This window comes from Pogona vitticeps, chromosome 9 (assembly GCF_051106095.1).
Source record: "Pogona vitticeps strain Pit_001003342236 chromosome 9, PviZW2.1, whole genome shotgun sequence".
NCBI classification, from domain to species: domain Eukaryota; kingdom Metazoa; phylum Chordata; class Lepidosauria; order Squamata; family Agamidae; genus Pogona; species Pogona vitticeps.
In genome coordinates, this window is record NC_135791.1 from 7888322 (window position 1) to 7914941 (window position 26620).

Here is a 26620-nt window from a genome sequence, read left to right on the forward strand (position 1 = left end):
CAACTCCGCTCATTCCGTGCGTTCTTAGATTTAGCAGTTACCTTCCAGTCTTCCCTGTCCCGACTCTTTTGTCTTCACAGTGTATTTATCTCACAGATCTCTGTGTGGGCGAACTCTTCCTCCCTGCTCCTCCATTGTTCCCTTCTGAAAAAGACATTTGGATAAAAAGGTTAAATTCTGCTTCTGAAAATTTCCATATGCAGTGATTTTTGCATTAAAACAAACTTCAGGACTCGGTTGTGCCTTATTTTAACCCCTGATTCCCAGGCAGCAAAACTAGTACTTGATTTCTGGTCACTTCCTGTTCTGACTTTCTCTGCTTTTTACAACATATTTGTGGGGTTGGTAGGACTAGCGTGGTGTCCTAAAGTTGCAAAACTGTCCCTCAGTCATGGAAAAACCGCCTACTGTTGTGCTCAATCCTTTGACCAGCATACAACTATTTTGTCCATTTTTGCTAGAAGTGCTCAGGAGCATAGAATCATCGAACGGTAGACCTGGAAGGTCACCCCAAGATTCATCAGGCTCAGCTCCCTGTAGGAGGAGGAGATCCGTCACGAAAGCAACCCAGACTAGTGGCCACACAATCTCTGCTTAACATCCAGTGAAGGAGAATACATCATCTTCCGAGGCACTTTTTTGTACTGCATTTATGGAGAGGAAGTCCCTTCTAATGATAGTAGAAATCCTCTCTCTTGTAATCTGGAGCTGGAAAAACAGACTTTCTCCATTTTCCATGAAAGCAGGATCTCAAAGCTTACTATGTCTCTGTTCTAAATGAATACGTTACCGTTATTGTGACCAGGAGACATGAATACACAATCTTTTTCTGTGGCCATGCTACCAGCCTTTGGCCCTGTTCTGATAGACTAAAAATCTCTCTTTCTAATGCTTCAGTTTCTACATAGGAGCTTTCCCCAGAAGTAGTAAAGCTGAATCAATTAAATAGAGTCTTTCACTTGAGAGGATCTTATCTTTGTGTCTGAGGGCTGGTTCAAGTTTTCGGATAGGTACGGTTTTATTTGGATGTATATAAACACGATTACAGCAGATGGTTTGAAGATGAGTGGGCATGAGATTTTGTATATTAACTGCTGTGAGCGGTGATGTCACTCAAACAACAGTAGTAGACTGAACACATTTCTGTGTAACATGTTTAGGTGTAAAACCGAACTGAAGTTTGATTGTAGTCATTTGAAAAGTCTTCATTTAATCATCCTTTTCCAAAAATGTGTTGTCTAGTCAGTCATCCTGTCTCAGACCCTGCGTTTTTCATCAGCAAACTTGTCTAGCTATCAATCAACATGGCTTTTTATTGCTATGGGACTGTGTGTGGTTTTTCTCATGTTAGCAACATTGATGTTAATTATGACAATAGAAACTTGATATTAAACATACAGTACTATCCAGGCATGATAGGAGTGGTTACAATGACAGTTGTGTTGTCACTAGCAAAGAACAAATTGATTCCTAAATTCTTTCACACACACCCATGAACCACTTAAATTTTTTGAGAATCTTTGAGATAGAACACTTTTGTTTTACAAATGAAAGCATAATTCCAGCATCATAATCCAAACTAAACCTAGTATTACGAAAATCATCCAGATGTGTTGATCTCAATTTCCATTAGCCTTAGCTGGCATGAGTGAGCTGGTTTGGGATGATGGAAGTCTACTAACAATACTGTATATCTAGAGGGCAGCAGATTAAAAAGTTGCTTCTTAGGGCAGCAGAGGGAAGGATAAAGCTTGCTTAGGTGTAACCCAGGGGTGTCCAACCTTTCACCTTCCCTGGGCCACATTAGAAGATGAAAATTTGGTTTGGGCCGCACATAAATTTGGTTTGGGCCGCATAGGGGGGCAGCCCTAGCCTTCCTCCACAGCCCTGCTCCAGCTGCGATCTCAGACAGTAGAGGCTGCCAGCTTTGACTCTGGTGGCTTTATGGGGCTGGGAGGGGGTCCACCTATCGATGGCGATGGCGCAACGCAGTCACACAGCCCCTCTCCTCACTTCCCGCTCCTTCCTTCCTTCCCTCCCCCCCCCCAATTGTGATGTGCCCCAGCCACATTCCGGCAGTGTAACTTGAAACTTTGGAATTTCTTTTAAAATAAAAACTTGCACTGGGCCGCATTATGAGCTGACCTGGGCCACATGCGGCCCACAAGCCACAGGTTGGACAAGCCTGGTATAACCTATTCTAACTGGATTTCTGAATTCAGAATGATAACTTGTCAAAAATTGTCTTCAGTTGTATGTAGTACACTTGCTTCGTCACCTTACATATAGGTGTCTAACAAATGCATGATATTCTTGAATACTTAATTTTCTCCAATTTTGCATATGTGTCCTAAAAGCAATGCAGTAAAAGACAAGTGGTATTGGAAACATTTTTTGGGGGGGGGGGAGAGTCCTTTAGAAATCTCCTTCTTCTATTTAAACACTTTAACCTAACAATTTCTTTATTTTTATAAGTCCAAATTCTCACTATTTATGCACTCATTACTTTTTTGGGCAGGTTTAGGGAATGAGTTAGACCATGGCTGAGACACAAAGTGGACTTAAAGAGAAATACTCTGTGATGGTAGCAGCTTAGATAGGGCTTTGCTTGTGACAGTGCTATGCAGGTAACGTTGAGTTTGGAAAACAGTTTGTAGAAGCTTAATGTTTTCCGTGTTTTGCTCAGTGCTATAAAACATGTTCTGACTTAATATTTGCAAATTGTGGGTAGTAACAGTGAATGCAGGGGGGAAAAGACCAAAGATGAGATGAATTGACTCCCTAAAGGAAGCCACAGTTTTGAGTTTGCAAGAGCTGGGCAGAGCTATTGAGGACAGGAACATTTCAGAGACTGCTCATTCATAGGGTCACCATAAGTTGGAAATGACTTGATGGCGCATTAACAGCAACAGTGAATGAGCACCACTCAAGGCATTACTGACTATTAGATTTATGCACTGTATCTTTGGTAAGCAGCAAATCTTATATAGTAGGAGCTAGGGAATATTGGGACTTCCAGTCTGAGAAGTCACCTAGCACCCCCCAGGTAACCCCAGTGTTACCTGTTACACTGTAGAGGGAGCTTTTCACCGAACTACCTTTCCCATGGACTGGGGTGACTCCCAGGAAGCAGTACAGTGGACCCTCAACTTACAGATGGCTCGAGTTACAGACTTTTCAAGTTACAGACTTCTCTGGCTGCAAAATTTAGGTTCAACTTACAGCCGGAGAATCGACCTACAGACCAGAAAAAACAAAAACGGAACAAAAACGGCCGGTTACAGATTAATCGGTTTTCAATGCATTGTAGGTCAGTGGAGACGCGACCTACAGACTTTTCGACCTGCAGCCACCGTTCCAATACGGATTAATTCCATAAGTAGAGGGTCCACTGTACAGCCGAGGAGGTGTTCCCTTCTTCTTTCCAGCCAATATGTATGGAGTGTAGCTCACCATGGTGGCAGAAAGACATCTCTTCTGCCTTCTGTTTTTAACACTGCCAGTCCCAGATGTCTGCCTTGGGGATTCTGTGAGACCTCACGGATTGGAAACCTAATAGGAGTAAGTTTTGTGCTACTGGTGTTTGGTCCCATAATATCTGGAGTGCAATGTATTGCCTCAGAGTTCATTTTTCCAAAGATATACATGTTGGGCAGCCGTATGGAAATGATGGCTGTGTCTTTTCATTATTATGTCTAGAAACATGAAATGATGGAACACGTTTTCTTGTTCTTTTTACTCTTACACATAATTCCACCACCCCGGGGAGGGCAGAGTTTGGAATTGGAATTTTTGTATGGCTTATATTTTTTTTCTCTTTAAGTGCACATAACATTAGAATGTATAATGATTCATCGTGAGGAGGACGTAAACTGTCCTTTCACTTTACAGATGAGGAACTGAGATGAATACTGACTTTCTGAAAGTTCCACAGTGAGTTAATGTTGAACTAGGACTGGCTGGGCTTTCATTTACTGTAGAACTTTAGGGCAGCTGAGTTGTGGTACTTTGAACATTCTCCTCTCTCCACATGCAAGTCATTCGGTGTATAAATTTGGTAAGCTTCAGCATAACATCTTTCACAGAGAGCCAATAGGGTATAAAGAATAATATATTAGACCTGTTTTCAGTCCTCACTCAACCATGAACCTTACTGGGTGACCTTAACCCAGTCTTTCTCTGACGTGTATGTACCAGTCTTAAACGATTTATTTGGATGAGACTTCTGCAGTTCTAAAATGCTATGCTTAAAATTCTTTATTGAAGCACTGTGGCTTCTGTGTGGGGTCAAGTGTGTCCTTTTTATATAGTATACTGGAACTGCTTTTTGTGGAAATGCTAAATATACTGCAAGGAATCTTAAAAAGAAAAGGCAATGCCTGATTTCACTCAACAGGGGAGAGTCATCTAAATATTAGGCAATAATTTAATTTCACCACAGTTACTTTATTAATTTGTTCCCCTGTATTCCTCTTCAGTCAAGAAGTTAATTGTAGCTCTCTTTAATCAGATCCAAGTGTCAATTTTAATATGGCCAGTTATTTGGCAAACAGTAGCTTATGTGTTATAGCTAGTAAATAATGCAGAAACTTGAATAAATTCTAGACCCAAGCAAAAATATAGGAGCTGTTTTGGGAGTGTGGCTCTTCGTATTTTCATTTAGATACAGTGCTACTCTGTAATGTATAGCATTGTGGACATGAGCCACAGCAAGCCACAGACTTATATGTTTCCTCCCTCCTTCTTCCTCCTCCTGCCTGTGCTGGAGGGTGGAGACCAGAAGGTTCCACTTCCATTTTTGATTAACCGCATCTTGTTGTAACACCCAACTCCAGAAAAACTGTCTTTTAAAGCTAAATATAATGTGCTCGAAACAAATACAGTTTATGAGGCTGGGTTGCATGTAACCAAACTTCATGAAGTTTGTAGTCTTCCCAGCCCAGCACTCTCTAAATGTGTTGGAATACAACTCCCATCATTTTGAGACTCTTCTGGCAGGAGCTTGGCTAGCCTAGTTTGAGGGGTGTAATGCTAAACTATAGTGAATATAAAATGGAGGGGGCCCCTCCTCATCCCCTCATTTAGCTGTGGAGGAGGAATGGGGTGGGTGGAGCATGGGAACCTGAGCCTTGCTGTGGCTAATTTTCTTAACGCTAATCCATTATGTCTGAATGCAGTCTTTTTATCTGTCATGCTGAAGCCTTCAAAAGCTTGCTGCTAAAAGCAAGTGGTTAGCAGCCCTTTGAATGGAAAAAAAAAACCCTCAGTCCTCCCCATTTTAAAATCATTATTACCTTAAACCTGGCAGCATGAAACTGAAAAGTTATTTGATCGTTTCTCTAGAAGCTGGGCAAGAGCCGTCTTTTTTTTTTGACCTTAGATAATTTGGTGCTTGTAGCAAAGGGAAGACAACACTTGGGGCAGGCGGGGGGGTGGGTGGGGTGGGGGTAGATCTAATTTCCTCCTCCTCCTCTTCATTTGTCCGGGCTTCCATCTGGGTTCAGCTGCGGGGAGCTGATGGGAGCTGCATCTGTGCATTTGCCAAGCTGCATTAAATCTGTGTGTTGTTGGTGAGGGCTTTCATCCGTTTGGTGGCTCCCAGGTCCCAGGGGCTCTGTGTGGTCTCTGCACTCTTGACTAGCTTTGAGCGTGGCAGGGTCCAATAGAAGACCCTGCAGGAGCAGCTGCCGCTTCTCCTTGAGTTGCATTGAAAGTGATCTCGGCTGCCTTTGTACGGGGGAGCCCAGCCGCCAAACAATAGTTTATGCTTTCAAGGCCATGCGGAGAGTCACATGACTCCCTTTGCTGTTGGCTGATGGGGTCCTTATCCATCTGTTCTCCCCGCTCTTTCTGGGTTATCAGGCGCAGGTCCAAGTTCTCTCCGGCAGCCCGGCCTCCTGGTCGGAGATTAGGAGCGCTAACCTTCCTGGCAGGGGTGGTGGTGGTGGCTTTGCTTTTATGCAGATTAGCCATGTGCTTCTCACTTCCAAGGCGTTGGGAGGAAAAGGACGTTTCCTGTGTTTAGCTCTCAGTGGGTGGTTCCTGGCTTTCCTTTACAGGGACCATAGGGTTGGGGCCTGTGAACTGAGAGCACGTGGGAGAAGGATTACAGTACACTTGCCCCCCCCTTCCCATTCCACCTCCGCTGCTACGTCACCACAACACAACCGTTCGGGCTCTCATAGTGTTGGTGTCATTCATTCGGTGCCAAGATTGCTTTAAAAAATTCCCTTGGCCCCAGTTCAAACAGGAGTACAGCTGGGATGTGTTAGATTTTAGGCAGTCTGCCCTCAATTTGAGATGAGTTATAAATAGCTGCGCTGACTTCCTTAACTAGCACACTCTGAGGTAAAATGCAGGTTAATTACTGTGGGAATCAATTAGGGCTTCTCTGTTAAAGAGCCAGTAAGACTTTTTTTTTTTTAAAAAGAACTCTTTTATTTTTATTATAAATCAGATGACAAATCTGCTCAGGAATAAATTCCAGACCTTAGGTGGGTTTTTCATTTTCTGTGTAATCCAGGCAGTCTGATTCCGATTCTGCCCACATTTTAGAAGCACTTCATAATTTGTGGCTTCTATCCCCATTTCTACAATTAAGTGTAGTAATAAGTAGCACCTTGGAGCGTGAAGGGGAATATATTTTAATTTTGCTGTGAAACACTGAATCTGCAGCAGTAAGAACAAGTTTTTGCATTTCAGAAACAAGTATTTATTTGTGTGAGAGAGCTTTACATACTCACACCCTACCTCCACAGTAATGTCACCAGTTTATATATGGCCAGGCAGCCTCTGACTATTTTGGGGATTACTATACAAATATTTACTGAGGGTGAGGAATTAATCAACAAAAGGAGGGCAGACGGTGTAACAATTCAGCACAGAATTTCTCTTAACATGCTGCTGCTAACCCTTCTTTTGGGCAACATTTGATAGTTTAAAAGTAATACTACATTTAATGATGCTTGCACATAAATGACCCACCATACGTAGAGAATGAATGTGCTCTTGAGCGTCAAATGAGATTTCTAGCAGCCTCTCTGTACTTACTGGTTATATAAGTAAGCCGTAAGATACACAACAGAAGGGTTAATGTTTCACATAGAAGCTCCTGGACCTGGAAAGCTATGTTAACGGGAAGTTAAAGCCACTTTCTTCTTTTTGCATGTGTATTAAAATGTATTGAATAGGGTAATGCTTCTTTTGAAATGCTTAGACTGCAACCTATGAGCTCCTGACTGCAAGGCAGTATTTCACAGGTTAACTACAGTATATTGTCAGCTGCAGATTTTCCCAGTTTAGGAGTCTTTGGATATGTTGGACGACAGTTCACATCGTATCTAGTCAGCTTGGCCATCAGTTGTCTGGGGATGATGGCATATGTCACCTAGGCAGCAATAAAGTTAGGAAGGATTCCTCTTGTTTTTCTTGTAAGGAAAGCTACAAAGAACATTATTCCTGTTCTTCACGTGGAGCATAGTTGCAAGTTTTTACCCTTTGAGGCAGCTTTCATTTGTGGTTGTTTGTCGACCCCTGAAGATTTGTGTGCTAGTCAGAGCTCTCAGTTTGCCCTGATACAGGTTTCTGGAAGGCCCTGCAGAACCAGCAATTCTAAGATTGCATTCAGTTTCTTTGAATGTAGTTTAGGTTGTAAGCAGGGGGTCAGGGTTTCATTGATCAAGGAGCAGCTCCTTCCTTGGTTGTGTATCTCAGTAGAAGAGCCTTTATCTTTTGAAGTGTAATCATGGTAATCTATTCCTGTGGTTTTCCCTTTGAGAGGATTTCCCTTGTGTGAAACCAGGAAAGAATCTTCTGCTATTTAAAGTCAGCAATTGGTATTTATTTTATTGTAAAGCATCTTTGTACATGGGCCTGCATTGCATCCCTCTTCTCAGTATCAGCTTTTGCACCTTGTGTATTGTGTTCCACTCCTGGCAATTGTTCTTCACTTAAAAATTTGGCAAGCAATAAACATTCTTGTCAAGCTGTTTTGGAAATTTTGAGAATAAGATAACTGATGGAAGTGAATGATGTGCTGTAGTGGAACATTTGAAGAAGGGGCACGTACTTAATTGCTGTAATTATAAATCAGATATAATATCTTTTGGGCCCCTTCACCACTTGAACTCTCCAGTCAAAACCAGAATGTGCTGGATGTCCTAAGGGTTCTCATGTTGCATCTTATCGTAGAATCATAGAATAATTGAGTTGGAAGGGGCCTATAAGATCATCAAGTCCAGCCCCCTGCTCAGTGCAGGAATCCAAATCAAAGCAGATCTGATAGATGATTTTCCAATATTCTTTTGAATGCTTCCAGCATTGGAGCACTTTTTTGAGGTTCAAAGCAAACAGGAGTGTTAAGCAAAGATACCTGTAGCCCTGTATAAGATAACGAGCGATAAATGTTATGTGACAAGCATGTGTGTACTTTCTGCTAAAGCATCATATGCGTAAGTTGTATTTTTACAAATATGGCAACATCCTGGTCACTCTGGAGTAATCTAATCTGTGTCAGTCAGTTTTTAAATATCGTATTCCAAATAATCAGTCTCTGGCTGAAGTTAAAACTCAATCATATTGATTAAAACTATTAGGAAACTGATTTGGAATACAGCCCTCCAAAGCAACAGAACATGGGTCCAATAGTACTGAGTGGCTGGGAATCACATTTAGATCTTTCTCCTAGGAGGTTACCTGTACAATTTAGAACTTGTGAGTCAGTGGAGATTTTTTTTTTTTACTGCGGTCTGTTTCAGTACTCTACCTTCAGCTTTTTAGAGGGAAGATACTCATGTACCCTTATGACCAACATCTTTGCTCCTGCCAACCTGGCATGATGGATACTGTGGAATATATCCTGTTGTATTGCACATATTATAAGGATATACACAATTTACTTATTTTCTCAGTTTTAAAACATCCAGGTAGATCTGATAGATTTTACATCTCTCTTCTCCTCTTAGACTCCTCAAGGGAAACCACAGCAAAGATTGCAAAATTTTGTGTAGTGGCTAGTAAAATAAGATAACAGATGATTAAATCACTGCAATAATTAGATTAGGAATTCCCAATTAATTGTAATCTGAATTTCAGTCTGGTTTGTTACCATTCTAAATGTTATATGCTTTATTATTTTATTCCAGTCTTGTATATCTAACATGGCTAACAATAGTTGTAATAATAATAAACTTGAGTTAAATATCATGCATATTACTCCATACTTAAGTATGAGAAAAAGTAATGTGTATTCGGTTGTTCTACTCAGAGCCATTTCTTTACATGCAAGAGTAATCCAATAGATTTGTTTTACATTTATGTAAAATTAGTCCTTAATCAAATGGAAGGTTTGTGTTTGATATTCAATCTTATATCTATAATATCCAAGCAAACATTGGAATGCTATGTGGTACCGTATTTTTCGCACCATAAGACGCACTTTCCCCCCACAAAACAAGGGGGTGGAAAGTCTGTGCGTGTTATGGAGCGAAGAAAACAGATTATATTTTCCTGTTTTCTTCTCCTGAAAAATTGGTGCGTCTTATGGAGCGAAAAATACGGGTAAGTTGTGCAAAATGCACACAGGGTTGTTCTCACATCTGGTAGGATTCCAGCCACTAGGTTACAACCAGGCTTTGTCTTGCTGCTGGCAGAAAGCTTGTGCTTGCATAAAAACCCTCTGCCCAATATTTCAGTTGTTGGCGGGAATTCTCCATGATCCATACAATTCAACAGAATTTCCTGACAACATGTTTAACATTTGCAGGGGGCTAGAGGGAGTGGGGAAATCTACTTTCCCACCAAAATATCCTAAATTAGGATCCAGTCTGCTAGTGAGGTAAATTGAATGGCATATTGCTACTGCCTTCCATCTTTAGGAAATGTATACAGAATGTATACAGATGATACTCAAGCAGGAATTTAAAAAACTGGCATAAGTGCATCTTAACCTTTACTTTGAGTGTGTCATTCAGGCGAATGCTTCCCTCCAGAGTATTCACTGCCTTGTAGGACTGTAAGCCCTGAGCTGACGTGTTTGTGCAGAGTACTTACAGGGGCTGTGAGAGCAACTTCTTACATTGTTTCTTGGTTTGTCCACTTTCCTTTGTGGGATGGTCTCTAGGAGAAGCTTGACTTTTAGTTTTGGAAGAAAAATCCAGAATACAATGGTGCCCCACTTGATGACGATAATCCATTCCGTTAAAATCGCTGTAAAGCAAAATCGTCGTCAAGCGAAAGTAAAAAACCTATTGGAATGCATTAAAAACTGGTTAATGCATTCCAGTGGGGGAAATACCTCATCGTCCAGCGAAGATCCTCCATAGGGGAAGCCATTTTCAATCACTGTTTTCCTGAAATAGGTCCGGAAAACAGCGAGAGGCCATTTTGAAAACCCGACGATCAGCTGTAAAGATCGTCGACAAGCGGAAAACCGGTTCCTGAAGCAGGGAACTATTCAACGTAAAGCTATAGCGATCGCAAAAATGTCATCGTAAAGCGATTTTGTTTTCTAATGGGGTTGTCGTCAAGCGGGGCACCACTGTATACATATTTATTTCAAGGAAAATACGTTCATAATTTTAGTTCTTAATCACAGTGTTGTATTAAGCTAACTTACAATACTTTAAAAGTGTACTTTCCCCTGGAATGTAATGATATAGTATGGTAACCATCTCTCCGTTGGCCATGAGTTGGCTTTTTTGTTTTTGTTCAGCGTGTTGGTCAATTTTAATTAATTGTCCAGTTCTTCTGGTGTAAAGAGCATGTTTAAATTTTACTTTTGTTTATATGCTTTATGTAACATCCTTGATTCAGTCCCTCACGGATATGTGTAAATAATTTGAATAGTCATATGTAACAGTGAAGTGTATTGTGAAAAACATTGTCATTTTGTTTTTTAGCCATCCAGCCCAATGGATCAGATGGGGAAGATGAGACCTCAGCCTTATGGAGGAAACCACCTATATACACAACAGCAGGGACCTCAGTCAGGGCAACAACAAGGCCATGGGTATCCGGGACAGCCATACGGGCCACAGACGCCCCAGAGATATCCAATGGGAACTTTGAGCAGGACACAAACGGCTATGGGAAGCATTTCTTATCCACAACAGGTGAAGAGATTTGAATACTTAAAAAGCCAAGCCAAACTTGTTCTTATAAATGTTATGCTCGCCTTCATGGATTAGACATGGACTCTTGGCAGTAGAAAACCTAATAAACGACCTCTGTCATTTTTAAAGAAAGACTTGGAAATTAGGGCAAGCTTCCATCTGAAGTTCTTTTACAATACAGTGCCAACTAGATAGGCCTCCTTCAACCAGCTGTTGGACTGTATCGCCTATCATCCTTGGGTAGCATCTAGAGGACATCAAGTTGGGGAAGGGTGTATTAGGGAAACATTTTGAGTGTTATGGTGATGTCATTCATAATTGTCCTGAACGCATCCAGAGCTAAGCAGGCGGGCTTGGTTAGCCCTTGGACTGGATGCCCCTGCCTAACAGGAGGGATATCTCAGTGCTAAGGTTATCTTGCATGCAGCCTTGGAAAGCTTCCCCCAGTCAGGGTTGGCGGTGCCTGGCTACAGTGACCCAACCATCTGACTCGATGTAAAGCAGCTGTCTGTGTTGCTGTGGGGAAGGGCTATATTGCTATGCCTTAATTTTCAAAGTTGATTGTTCTTCGTTACACAGCAGAAGTTTAATCAGGTGCTTCTGTTGGGTTGAGCTCTTTGTTCAGCACGATTCTGGTCTCCCTACAACGTTTGTTTTCTTGCTTTGTCTCCTTTGCGCAGATCCCTCCTTATGGACAGCAGGGCCCTAGTGGCTATGGGCAGCAGGGCCAGACTCCCTATTATAACCAGCAGAGTCCTCATCCTCAGCAACAGCCGCAGCCTTCCTATGCCCAGCAGCCGCCCTCACAGACCCCGCACGCCCAGCCTTCCTATCAGCAACAGCAAACTCAATCCCAGCCTCCACAGCTTCAGTCCTCCCAGACCCCGTACTCTCAGCAGCAGTCACAGCCACCCCATCAGCAGTCTCCATCGCCATATCCTCAGCAACCGCCCACTGCCCAGCAGCAGCAGCAGCAGCAGCACCCACAGAGTCAGCCTCCCTACTCTCAGCAGCAATCCCAGTCAACGTACCAGCAGCAGCAGCAGCAGCAAGCTCAGCAGTCTGCTACCTCGGCGCTTTCCCAACAGTCGGCGTCATACTCTCAGCCTCAGTCACAGCAGCCGTCGGCATATTCTCAGCAGCGCTTCCCACCTCCCCAGGTACGATGTCTTCCATATGCTTGCCCCCATGCTTGGATGGCAAGCATGGGAACAAATTGATTTTGCCTTGGTGGGGGATGGGGCGGGAGACACGAAGTTACGCTGATCTTTCCAACCGCAGTTGCAGCCTTTTTGAGAAGTGTGTAGACTTTTTCTGCTTGTGATGAGTGTGTAACGACAACTGCAGACCAAGAGGAGGGCATTTTGGCAGCCGAGATGTAAAGACCTGATAGCTGTAAACGGCACTTGGGTCAGACAAGCTGAGTCCAGCTCTTAACCATGTCTGGTTGCCCCCTAGGAGGATGCTCAGTAAAGCATATTTTGCTGCCTGACTGTAACTACTAGAAGCTGTTGTATCTGTAGGAAACCAAAGAAAGGCCTGGATTAAATGCTTTCTTACATTCCATTCACTTCCTTTCGTCCAGTGTTAAAGGTGACATATTTGATTCTCCCATACCATGTTTAATCTTCACAGTGACTGTACATGGTGGGCTAGGTTCAGTGATAGTGACTGGAGGATAGAAGCATGTAGATTTGAACCTGGGTCTTCATAGTCTTAAAATAATGCTCTTCCTGGTATGCCTTACTGCCTTTGGGTTACATGTAGATATAAGCTAAAGTAAGTGGAGGTAGACATAGCAAATTTTTTCTTAGACTGATGTAAAACTAAATGGAAGGAGAATCATAGAGGCTGAACAGTTCCGAATCCTTCCATTTCAAACTCGTGTGCCCCTTTTTTGCAGACCAGGGCAGATTCAGCAAAACTACTAACCTTGCCAAGGCATGGTCAGAACTAAACAAGGCCAACAATCATCCACAGCATTTCCTTCAGCCTTATTAGAAGACTAGGGACTGCGTCTAAAAGAGCCTGTAGAGGTTGTCAAATCTAGTCCACTGTTAAGGATAAGGATACCTGATATTCTTTTGCATTCTTTTCCTGCCAAACCAAGAAATCTCTTATTTAAAGCATCCCTAACAGCTGGTTATCCAAGCTCGGTTTAATTATCTCCAGGGCTGGAGAATCCACCACCTTATTGAGGTAGTACATTCCATTGTTAAATATTTATTTATTCAGTTCGTATCCTTCTCCCATTAGTGCCACAGTACTACTCTGGGTGGCTTGCAATACATAAAATAGAAGCAAAAAGAAAAATATTAATATTAAAAACAGCCTGTAGAGGGTTTATGGACCCTTCCTTAGGGAGGCCACCCAGAGGAGCCTCGATTGGGATGATCTTGTGGGTCAGGCAGATGACATTAAGGAAAGACGCTCCAACAAGTAACATGGGCTTTCTATGTGAGTGTTAGAACCTTGAACCTGATCCAGGATGCCCCGGGCAATCAGTGGAGGCGGGCCAGAACCGGAGTGATGTCATCAAAATTACTTGCACTAACCATTGGTCTGGCTGTCTCGTTCTGGACCCACTGAAGTCTCCAGGTCAGGTTCAAGGGAAACCCCAAATAGAGAGCATTGCTGTAGTAGATCCAGAATATGACCAGATTTAGGTAGGGGCACAGTTGGGCAATTAGTCTAAGCTTGTTAAAGGCTGGTCTGGACACGGCTGCAATCTCTGCTCTCACTGTTACGAAGCTCTTTCCAATGTTGAGTTGAATTCTTTTTCCTGTAAAGTGATGCCTTGCAAGATGAATGCCTCATACAACGAAAAACTCGCAAGACGAAAGCGTTTTGCTTATTATTATTATTATTATTTTGGTGACTCGCAAGACGAATTTTTCTATGGCTGTGCTTCGCAAGATTAATTTTTCTATGGCCATGCTTCCCAAAACTACTTTTTCCCAGTGCATTCCTATGGGAAATGCATTGAAATGCATTTTTCCTATTGGAAAATTTGCAACACAAAATTTTCGCAATACGACATGACTCACAGAATGAATTATTTTTCTCTTGCAAGGCATCACTGTACAGTGCCCCATTTAGTCCTGATTAGCTACAGTGTGTGTGCTTGGGCAGCCATTTTGTGGTACTCAGTTGGGTCCTAGTCTGTCTAAAGATTATTATTGCTCAGGATGCCTGGGTTACCTGCTCCACACTGGTTTGTTATAATTACCCCATTTAGCACTGATTTGGTTAGCACTCCATTTTCCTTGAACATATACTGAGCAATATGAGTCCTTTTGCTGAGAATGACAGGATAGAAGTACTTTAAATAAAATAACAAATAAATGTATGGTGTATTACTGGATACGCCAGCAAGTCAGCTACTTCAGTTCTTGTCTCACTTCCAAGTAGAAAAAAAAAGGGCAGTGTTTTGAGACCTACCAGCTATGGACATTTTCTCCCTGTGTCTTTGCTAGAAACATAAATAAGAGGGGGAGCTGTAAAAGAGCCCCTGATATATTATTCACGTTGGAAACAGAGCGGTACATTTGGTTTGCCAGCTGAGTATAGACGTAGAAGGTTGCTGGTACCCTTAAGGTGTACAGAAGGCAAAAAGGCCTTGTTTGTCATCTCATCCTGGCTCTTCTAATTTGTTTATGTGATTGTGTCTGGTAGGCTGGAGTAGACTCTGTATAGTCTATTCTGACATGGTTTGCAAGCTGTAGGAATCACTGGAAAGAGAGACTTGATTTGAGTAGTTTTAAAACAGCTTACAAAGTGATCAATTTTGTGGAGTTTGCTATTATGATATTTTATGTCTTAAAAGTAACCATGATATTATTGGAACTGAGTTATGACAAAGATGCAATGATCATTTAGAGCAGCTGATTGGATCCATGTTTGTCTAGATAGCAGCTTTTCACTCAGTATGGTAAATTAAACTGAAGATAAACGAGATTTAATTTTCTCCCCACCCCACCGCCACCCCAACTTGGTTGGTCTCTTGCATTCTAGGAGTTATCACAAGACTCGTTTGGGTCGCAAGCATCATCTGCTGCCTCAATGGCTTCCAGTAAGGGGCAAGAAGATGTGAATTTGAATCTTCAGTCAAGACCCTCGAGCTTGCCGGTGAGTCGAGCCTTAAGAATAACTGGAGGATCAAAATATCTGAGGCACAAAAAGATGCTTATTGTGCAGTTTGTTTGAGATGGAATTGGAAGCGGTGAACTTCTATGCAGGCTAGAATCCTAAGAATTCAGGCCCAGAAGTTAAAAGAGTAGAAGTCAAATTCGCACCTAGCCTACGCTGATGTGCCTGAAATCCATATTGTATGTATTGAATTATTTGTAAACACAAATCAACCGATGTTGACCTTTATTGGAAATGTTTTGCAAGTGTAAAAAGAATTGTTTAAAAATTGCTGCTGATCTAGCTGCTTTTAGTGCTTCGGATATCAAGGATGAAGTCAACAGAACTAACCTGGTTTTCTGCAGATGAGGACATTTACATTCTACCTTCACATGCTGGTCACCTGGCCAGTCTTTCTACATCCTGAGTGTTCTAATCTTAAGTGTGGGGGTTCAGTTTTCTATGGTGGTCCAATTTCCTGCTGGTGTTCATCAGTGTACACTAGTTGGTGATACAGTGGACTGTACATAAAACTGATTATTTATGCCTGTTGCTGTATCTTCTGTGTCTCATGAGGATTGTAATTAGTAAGCTAATGATTTCATATGTATAGCTTTTCCCTGTTCCTGAAAAAGACAGCTTTTTTTTGGAGTGTTTGGAAAAGCTATTTAGTGCCTTGGCCCATTGCCACTTTTCTCCTCAAGAGACTGCCCCCAGCAGGCTGAAAGGGGGGTTTGAGCCGCTGACCTAGAATTGGTTGCTTCTACTACTGCTGGAGCGTTTGGCTTTCCGGGTATTGTGCCTCTTGAGTAGATGCCTCTGAATTTTTGAAGCGGCATGAAAAAAATTGCATAGCAGAAAGCTGCATTTGCTTCATATTTACTCGATGCCTTAGATGACTTTTTGAAGAGGAAATAAAAATGCAACAGTTAAGTAAATTTTGTATCCATAAAAAATACCCTTTCTGAATACAGTGGTACCCCGCATAGCGACGTTAATCCGTTCCATGATTAACGTCGCTATCCGGAAACATCGCTATATGGAATGTAAAACCCCATAGGAACGCATTAAACTCCGTTTAATGCGTTCCTGTGGGACGAAAACTCACCGGTAAGCGATGATTCCCCATCCAGCCGCCATTTTCACCACCTCGGTAAGCTGAGGGCAGGGCGCGAAAACACTGCGGGCGGCCATTTTATTCTTCTGGTGGCCATTTTGGAACCGCCGATCAGCTGTTTTTAGAACATTGCAATGCGAAGATCGGTAAGCGAAACGCTTACCGATCACCGCAATGCGATTTTCGCCCATTGGAATCATCGCAATGCGATCGCATTAGCGATCGCAAAAACGAGTTGCTATGTGGATTCGTCGTTAAACGGTGCACTCGTTAAGCGAGGCACCACTGTATTACAGGACATGGTTCTCATGTTTCCCAAAATGATGCAAGATGAAGAGTTAAATTGTGGGTACTGTCAAGTGTAAGCAGCCTGAGCCTTAAACCTACTATTGGGGAAAGAAGAGATGATAGTTTCTTAGACCCTTTCTTCACATCACATTGTATTTCTGAAGGACATCTGGATGACCAAAGGTTTCCCAGACCTTGCTTTGATTTTTGCATTTTGACCATAGACACCTGGGCTTTGTGCTCTCTATGTTTTGCTGTTCAAATGACTCAAGACGTCGTATTGATGCTAAGCAGCGATACCAGGTTAGCAGTTTTCATTCAGTTGCAGGATGATGCTGGCTCTACAAATTTTGTGGAGTCTGCTTTGTCTGTTGTTAGAATTAAGTTGCTTTCTTCAGTGGAGTGCGCGCTTTTTGGAGTACAGTAAATATATTACATTTCTGCATCTAAATGGTAACTAAATGTAACAGAATCTGCTGGAGGTCACCCTTTTAAAGAGTGGATTTAATATGAGGTCTTGTACTTTTTATGTCTGACCAAGACCTGGAAGAAATGGAGGCTCTTAGATGATAGTATCCCTTAGCGATTTATGGGCATTTTGTTTAGTTTGTTTTGACCAGGACATGACAGAGACTCTTGCGCTGTGCCCAGTTCATCTGTCTTCAGCCTCTTTAGACTTTCGACCACCACATGCTACAAGAGCAGCTGCTGACAGTTTTTTTTTCTGGCATTGTTAACAAAGCCAAAGTTTTGCCCATCAGGATTGGATCTCATCCAACGACTCTAGTCTTGATACACATCTCCCTTGAGATCGTTACCTATAAAGCCCTGTACGGCTTGGATCCAGGCTGTCTGAAGGACCATATCTCCCCATATGGGCCTTCTCAGTCCTTAAGATCCTGAGAGGAGGCCCTCCACTTGGTCCCACTATCATTGCAGGTACATTTGATGGGGACATGTGAGGAGGCCCTCTCTGTGACAGCTCTCAGATGGTGGAATGCCCTCCCTCTGGAGACCCCTCCCTTTTATCCTTCTGCTGACAGCTGAAGACCCACCTTTTCAGACCGGCTTTTAACTTTAACCTTAATATGTACAAAAATTGAGCCCTGGATGCTGGTTTTTTTAGCTTTTCAGCTTGAGTTTGTTTTTAAAGGTGATGCTTTTAATTACTGGAAATATTTTAATTATACTAATACAGTAGTTTAATTTGCTTTTTGATGTGTTTATTTATTGTGTTTTTACTTGTTTTAACTTGAGTCTTCTTATGGGGAGAAAGGCAGCTTACAAATGAAACTAACTAACTAAATAAAATAGAGGGCATTCCCAGATGTATAGTGTGACTTGTGCCTGTGTAATTGCAATACTCATACCTGTAGATTAGTCACAGTAAACTTAATTTGGACTAAGTTTAGAGTAGAATGTGTTGGATTGTTGTTTCTTGACCTCATACTTGAAGCTTTGTGAGAAACTTTCATTATATCCCTCCCTCTCTCAAGTCTGGCAATGAAAAAAAAAGAGCTGGTAAGTTTCTGGAAACTGCTTGTCCTTTCCATCCAGTTCCAAACTTAGGGCTGGGACTTGTTTGGAATTAATCAGATGAGGCACTTGAAATGCTTCTATTACCCACTTCTTGGCTTTTTTCCCTTTGGATGGCAGAGGTGCACCTTAAAGGACCACTCCGGCTCATGACCTGAGTCAGATGTGACCATTTTTTCAGATTTGTCGGCAGCCCAAGGTCCCAGTACCAAGCAAGCAGAGCCAAAGAAGCTTATTTGCATATTTTCCCTCTCTCCTTCCTAAGACTTTTCTAGTGCAGAGGTTGTATACTGGAAAGGTTGCTACAAGGGATTTTTGTTAACTGAACAGTGGGTTTAACTAAGAAAGAAAAAGTGAAGTTTTAAATTAAAAAGTCCCTTTGTGTTCCTCTGGTGGCAAAAAAATTAACTTTTTTGGGGAAAAAACCCTCTGTGCAATATTTTAACTTGCCCCAAGTATACTATGGCTGTTCTTCACCATTCAGTGTAGTGGGGCCGGCCATCAAACTAAGCAGAAATAACTTTGGACAAGTACTGGGGTGTGAAGGGATCAGCTCTCCTAAATGCTGCTCTCCAGAGCTAGAGTTGGAAGAGTATATCTAATGTGGTGTTTTGCTTTTGGAACCTTCCGAAGTCTGGCGCAATTGAGGGGGATTGTCCCGTCCCCATCCTAGCTTTCTGTTAAGAACAGATAAATTGCTTCATCAGAGAGAATCTTGAGAATTCTTACCTAGGAAATATGGTTGCGTTCCTTTTCCCAAACTAGACTTCTTTAAAAAGTTTTCGGTCACACGCAATGAATATGCTCAGCTTCTTATACACACGATAGCAAATCACTCCAGTGTTGTTTTGACTACATTTGGAACCGAGAACGAACTAGGGCTGGCATCTGCTCCATTCCAAATGTATTAGTATTACAAAGTTGGCCCCGTTCTCGAAATGATGGCAGTCAGTCAAAAGCAGGGCAGTAGAGACTCTGGGTTGTCCTGTTACGATTTCTGAGATTCATGGACATTGAAGTCTATGTTAGCCTTGCAAATGAGGCCATAAAAACTGTGCTTCCACTTTACAAATGTTTTAGCTGCCTGATTGCTAAAGGTAACTCTTCTTTGCTACAAGTGACTAGGCAAGTGGCTGTTCACAACCATGATGCGTTTGAGACATTCATTTACAAGTGCATAAAGCCAGATGTTCTTTATGGTACATTCCAATTATAGGTAACCCTTCCTCTGCAGGCAGATCATGACAAATATTTTTTGGGAAAGCCTGGTAAGAAATGCTTCTTTTGGCTGGCAACTGGGGTTCAGACTGAAACTGAGTGTTGGGAGGAAAGGTCCAGAGATTTCAGTAAATTTTACTTTGAACAAAATTTTGCCGGTGTTCTCTCATCCCACCCCTTTGTGTTGGTTAACACATTCTAAGAATTATACATTTAAATTGGAATAGTAAATAGGGTTGGGGTTGTATTCTGAACACATGATTAAAACACTGTATTTTTCATTGCTGTCAAGCTGACTTTTGTAGAGTGCATAGCCCTTATAAATGTGATTGGCAGGCTGTACTCTGTAGACTGTGCACGACTGTGTAGAATTTGACCTGTTGAGCAGCCATGAGATGTGACTTAGTTCTACTTAGTTTGATGGTGGGCCTTGCTATGTGAAATGGTACAGTACATAGTCTAATAATTTGGTTTGGCTAAAATGCAATGCAGATTTATTTCATTAACAGTTCTAGAAAACACCATGTTGCTTTAAAGGAGGCTGTACTGCATCATCATAGGCATCCTTCAGTCTCGAGAGACTATGGTAACATGCTCTGTATCGAGAAGTGTCCTCTCCAGAGCATGAAGCCTGGGTAAAGTAGTATGGAGGATAGGCTGTTACCCAAGCAGCAAATCCCCCCTCTCCACGTTGCTGAAATGGTTCAATAGAAAGGCAAGAGCCAATACAACTGGCTCCAGTAACGTTGCAGGAGTTGGCAGAACGAAACTAACTGCCTCTGGGACTCCAGCTCCGGATTTTGCCTCTAGGTTAACTCCTGAAGCCTTTTCCATGAGTGGATATAGCCACAAGGCAGTGGAGGTTTGAAATTGGACTTTTCCTTCTCCTAGATGGGCTGCTTTCCATGGCTGACAAGCCCCACCTACCCGGCCTGCTTTCTAATAGTGCGGAAGTATGATCCGACCCTTAAAACTTTCCTGCCTCCCAGGTGTATGCAATGCTAATTGGCTTTCCTATTTACCATATTAGGTTCAGAGATAGAGACAAAGTCAGGGAATTTGAGGATTTTGCACGCTGTACTGCAACAGGGCTAAAATATGGTTATATGTTTATTTGTGTGTGCATGTGTGCCGTCAAGTTGATTCCAACTTTTGATGACACTTTTCATGATTTTCTAGGTAGAGAATACACAGAAGTGGTTTACCATACATTTCTTCTGGGGGTCATCCTGGAAGTGTGCAGCTTGCCCAAGGACACCTAGGCTGGCTGTGCTCACAGGAGACATGGTGGGGAAACCAAACTCCATGGCTCTACAAACCAGATACCTAAATACTTGAGCTAATTTTCGAGTTTCCTGTTTTCTTTAATACACTTTCTTGTTGTTCATCTTTGGAACATGTCTATTTTCAAATCAATGTTCAGCTGTATTTAAGGACCTCTGTCTCCTAAAGGGCTGCTCTTGAGAACAGAGTATGTGGCAACAACCCATCTTAATTACCTATGAAGAGATAGGGTCATCTCCTTCAGCCCCTGTCTGTGAGGCCTGCTTGCTTGAACTGGTGGAAGTTGAATTAAGCAGCACACTGGAAATACAAGTCCATTTATCCCTGACGTAGAGTATGCCACCAGGAGGTTCTGTTGCCAAATGCTCCTTTAGCCACATCACTGTACTGTACTTGCAGTCCATAGCATTTCTCAAAGGGCCGGACTTGAACCTGTTAAGTCTGGTTGCCCTAATTTAAAGAAATGCTTTATTTCGTTTTGCCAGGCAGTTAACTTCTGTACAGTGGTGCCTCGCACAACGGGCGCCCCGTAGAGCGATGAATTTGCTCTATGGGGACGTTTTTTTGATCGCTAATGCGATGCAGAGCGACGGCCCCAATGGGCAAAAATCGCAGAGTGAAGGTTGGTAAGCGGTTCGCTTACCGACCTTCGCTTTGCGACCCGCCAATCAGCTGTTCCGCGGCTACAAAATGGCCGACGGAAGCCCCAAAATGGCCGCACGCAGCATTTTCGCGCCCTCGTTAAGTGAGGGGAGGGCGCGAAAATGGCTGCCGGCCATAGAGGAACATCTCTGTATGGTGAGTAAATCAGCCGATTGGAATGCATTAAACTAAGTTTAATGCATTCTAATGGCTTTTTTCTTTCCGTAGAGCGATGTTTCACACAGCGAGGATTAATCCAGAACGGATTAACCTCGCTATGCGAGGCACCACTGTAATTCAAATGGCAATTAATTCATTTGTTTCAATAAATTCTAATTCTAGTGACCTCCGAGGGTTCCAAGACTTTTCACTACATGTTATTTTAGTTAGTGGAATATGCAGGGTTAAATGTCGGGAACAAATAAACAGAGTCAAGGCTTGAACGGCAGCTGAAAATATGATGGAAACGTCTTCATTTGATGAAAAGAAAAAGGAACAGTTTTCTGACTGGGCATATTGAAACACACAAATCGAATGTAAATGCACATGTTAGGATGGTGAAATGATATGCTTTTATTACAATTTTTAAAAAAAATTCTGCAAAACCAGGATACTTTTCCTTAGCCTATGAGAGTGATACCAGGTTCTCCTGATTGTCCTCTAGCTTTTCTTTATAATATTGAAAGGCATTTGATTTTGGCAACCTGATGCCTGTGTATGCCAAAAGGGCCACAGTGGCTCAGGATAGAGAATTATAGGTTACCTCCCAGTGGGCATTGGTAACTCAGAGGTGCACCTAAAACACTTCTGCTTCCAAATAACGGTTTGAAAAACAGCACCCAGCATGATCTTCTAGACCAGAAATTTCACTTATCCTGTATAATTGCAACGGGCATTATATTGACACCTGTACTGACTATAGCCCGTTTCCTACTTAAGCGGAAATTCAAAGTAGTTTTAAATGTTGGATTGTGATTATGATCCAACAACTATATTCAGTGTACTTCTTTAAGAAACTCCATGTCTAGTGAATTTTAGAATTAATGTTTATATGGCTCTTATATTGTTCAGAGTCCTAGACGTTATTGTCTTATGGCGAGATATGGCCTTTCTACAGCAAGAATTGAACTAGACGTTCGTGATTTATAATAGGCCAGATTCTTGATCATTCTGCTGTACGAGCCATTGAGTTCATTAGTACTGTTGTAATGCATGACAATGGTGCAAGGCAAGAGGAACTCATATTCATAAGAAATGAGCAATCTTGGAGGTAGGAATATGTGAACCTGCAGTCTTTGTCTTGTCAGTTAACTGTAGTTCAGCAAATTCTGGCTATTAAATGCACATAACAACCAGAGGAGTTTCGTATATTTGTTTTTTCAAATGCGACGACACAAATGTTGAGGGACCAGAAACTGATAATAGTACAAATTAAGGATGTTGTGTTTTCTGTAACATTCACATTTTTTCCCAGTACAAATTTTCTGAGTCCCTATTTCACATCAGTTTAATTTTTTTAAGTCTCCATAAAAATGGATAAACAAATTCATTGTATTCAGATACCATATTTTCATACATATGAAAAATTACAAAGTATTGTACATTTTGTGCTGCACATATTGATTTTTGCTCGCAGTGTCCCCTCAGTTTTTTATTTGCATAATTTCCCTATGCTTAAAAAAATAGAGAACCTCTTTGAATAATTTGGAGAAATACAAAAACTGAAACACATTTGTATCCCATAAAATGTATTGGTTTTGGAAGTGCAAATTAGAGCAGTTCATATGAAAATGTGAATTCTCCTTCAGTTTTAAACATGGATCTTTGGAATAAAACATTCCTTGGCTGAAATCCTGTTGTGCAGCTCTGTGTGGACAACATGAAGCCATGAATGCACTGGGGAAAATTGTGGCAGGGCAGAAGTGCTATTCGTGAAACACTTTTTCATGTATATGACCCTGCAGGGGGGTGGGTGGGTGGTAAATAGCCAGCCATTCCCTCTAACCATATTGGCCATTCACACACAACTGCAAGGGGAGCCAAGCTGAGAAGGAGTAGCCATCAAAGCAGGAGCCACCAATGACCCTTGTTGTTGTTGTTGTTGTTGTCGTTGTTGTTGTTGTCGTCGTCGTCGTCGTCGTCGTCGTCGTCGTCGTTTTGTCGTTTTGTCGTTTTGTCATGTCTGACTCTTCATGACCCCACGGACCAGAGGACGCCAGGCCTTCCTGTCTTCCACTGCCTCCTGGAGTTGGGTCAAATTCATTTTGGTCGCTTCAATGACCCTATCCAACCGTCTCGTCTTCTCTCGTCCCCTTCTCCTCTTGCCTTAACATTTTCCCAACATCAGGGTCTTCTCCAGGGAGTCTTCTCATCTCACGAGATGGCCAAAGTATTGGAGCCTCAGCTTCAGGATCTGCCCTAAGTGGGAGCAGTGAAAGGAATCTTGTAGAGCAACTGCCAACATCAGAGGGAACCCCTCAAATGCTGCAGCTGCTCTTGTCCATTGCCCAGGTTGCATAAGCTTGGACACTCTTTTTCCAGCACTCAAACAGCGCCCACCTTCTTTTCCTGTCTGCCTCCTTGCTTGTTTTGTTTCCGAGCAGGAAGCAGCAGTACTGCAGCAGATGTTCCTAGTCTGTTCTCCAGCTGAGAAGTGGAGGAAGGCATGCACAGATTAAATACTCTGTTGCCATTACACATGGCACTATGCTGGCTGGCTGGGCAAAACACTCAGGAAATGTACAAAGCCATAGCTTTACATGGCCTTCGTAGCCATGGGCAAGCTGCAGAGCCCCGGGAGGCACCCAGAAGAAGGGAATGCTAGACCATTTGTGAGTATTCTCTACCTAGAAAACCTTGGGAAATGTAGCCGTAAATTGGGATTGTCTTAATATGGCACACAGTTGTTATTAACTTTACATTCCACAAAGACAGACAGGATTCTGGCCCTTGTGTTGCAACTCTTTTAAAATACGATTTTCAGTTCTTGTATTGTTATAAATCAAATTTCTAAATGGGGACAATTGTAGAGGACAGAGGGAGAATAAATTTTTATTTTGTTATGAAAATCCAGTATCCGCTTTAGGATGCTTTGGGGTCCCTTAGTGCAAAGTGTACCACTAGTTGAGAACTACACCTCTAAGGAAAGAATGCACCTTCCAAACATTTTCTTTATTCCTCATTCTCTTTCTGTAATCCTTACAACAACCCTACAAGGTAGAAGAATGTTTGCTTCACATATAACATGAGGATCAAAGTAACCACCTTTCTAAGCCTTCCCTCTGAGTTTGTAGCTGAGTTGAGATGTGAAATTTGTAGTGTGAGCTTGAACTAAGTTTGCATTTGTGTCTTGTTGACTATTACTGATACTGCCATCTTGATGATACAGCATGTCCTCTGTACTCAACTTACATAAATTTATATGCCATGAATAATTCTATATTCCCTATTATTCACTGTACCTTTATATTCTAATTTCTTTAAGAAACTACGTCTAATCCTGATTTTTTACTGACTAAATGAAAAGCTTCTCTAATTTTGCTGATTTTTGTGGCAAACGTATAACAAGCTACAACATATGGGCAGGTTGTCCTGTTAAACATAAAAAACGTACACTGTTGAAAAAGGTAAAACTACGGAGAGAGGTTTTAAAATGCAAATGGAAATTTAGGTGTACTGATTAGATGCAAGCACCAGTTTAAGTGTTATCCATTCTGTGTTTAATAAGCCTGCCCTGAACTATGTTATTAATACTGTTCAAAGTACCACTGTATGCAGATAACCTGCTATAGATATTAGTTTGTAGGAAACATCTGGGAATCCTTAAAATTCATATACATGAGAATTGTGCTAAATTCTTTGTGTATAGGCCAAGTGTAATCAAAGTTGTTCACCCCTTTGAGATTTTGGGATGGACAAGTCTTAATTAGTATTTGAAATGTGTTCATAAGAGCTGTGTACAGTATATCTATCACCATTCAAGTTACACCAAAGCAACTACCATACTGACGGCTTAGAAGCACGATTTACTGCTCTGCATTAGCTTGACTTATGTGGTTGCTGATACTTACTTGTCTTCTACCCTCCCGGTCTCTGCTGACCAGAGTGGATAAAAAAACAATGGTTTTTAAAAGAGTTATTTGATTTAAATTTTAAAAATTTATCATTTTGATTTAAATGGTCAAAAAACCAATTTTTAAAAGGTAAATATTTAAATCATGTTGTTGACCATGAACTAAAACGGTTGTCTTCTCTTTGAGGACATAAGGCATGCTATTCCTGGCCAGTGGGATATCGCACAGATACAAATCTGTTTTAAATTCGACTTCTTCTACACAGTAATAAAACTACTGTCACTAGCAGTACCTTTCTTCCCTCCGTGTCTTGCACCTTCACGCTGTAGCCCATAATGCAACTCCTGGCTATTTTTCTGATGTGGTTTCTGTCCAGTGATCTGCTCTGCCTGGCTGTTATGTGCCCCCAAGCCATTTCTGACATGGGGACCATAATAGGGATTTCAAGTTATGGATAGCAGTCAAGGGGGTTTGCTATCCCACTGAATTTTCATGACAGAATAAAGATTTGAACTCGGGTGTCTAGAGCTCAAGTCGGACACTGTTACCTACTGCACCATACTGGCTCATTGTTCAAAGTCTACCTTTGAGCATGGTGGATTCTCATGGACTTGTTGGGCTAATCCGATCTATATCATCCCTTGCTTTTTATCTTTAGATGGTGTGTCACTGGGCTTTGTATAGATAAATCTTTTGTATATCAGACCCAAGCTTGGGAGGCTTTTCTGAGGAAAGGTTTTAAAGAATATTAAGTGTATAGGTGAAATGTTTTGGAGTGGAACTTGTTGAAGCACAATAGCTATTCCCATAGGTCCAGTTGGGAAGTGTATAACTCAAACTTGATGGCACCTCTTTATATAGTTAGTTTACTTATTATATTTACCTATTAAACCAGTGGTCCTCAACCTTGGGCCTCCAGATGTTCTTGGACTTCAACTCCCAGAAATCCTGGCCAGCAGAGGTGGTGGTGAAGGCTTCTGGGAGTTGTAGTTCAAAAACATCTGGAGGCCCAAGGTTGGGGACCACTGTATTAAACAGATAATGAACAAGGAACAACATCCTGATGTCCTCTACATGTTTTGGGCTACTACTCCCATATGACCCAGCCAGGATAAATGAATGGCATTGCCTCATTTGTGGTCCATCAAATTAAAGAGCATGAGAGCATGTTGTTCTGCTGCTCTAAAGGTGAAAGCATGTTCACCTCTTCCACCAGTTTCATC

At 41.9% G+C, this 26620-nt stretch overlaps 1 protein-coding gene across 2 annotated transcripts in view; it reads left to right on the forward strand.

Annotated features, from left to right (window-relative positions):
• ARID1A (AT-rich interaction domain 1A) overlaps positions 1-26620 on the forward strand; it is a 104495-nt gene that overhangs the window by 24079 nt on the left and 53796 nt on the right. For both annotated transcript variants that reach the window (XM_020806902.3, XM_020806904.3), the window contains exons 2-4: positions 10899-11111; positions 11792-12271; positions 15126-15239. In XM_020806902.3, coding sequence (XP_020662561.3) covers positions 10899-11111; positions 11792-12271; positions 15126-15239 — 807 coding nt within the window. The remainder of the gene's footprint in view (positions 1-10898; positions 11112-11791; positions 12272-15125; positions 15240-26620) is intronic.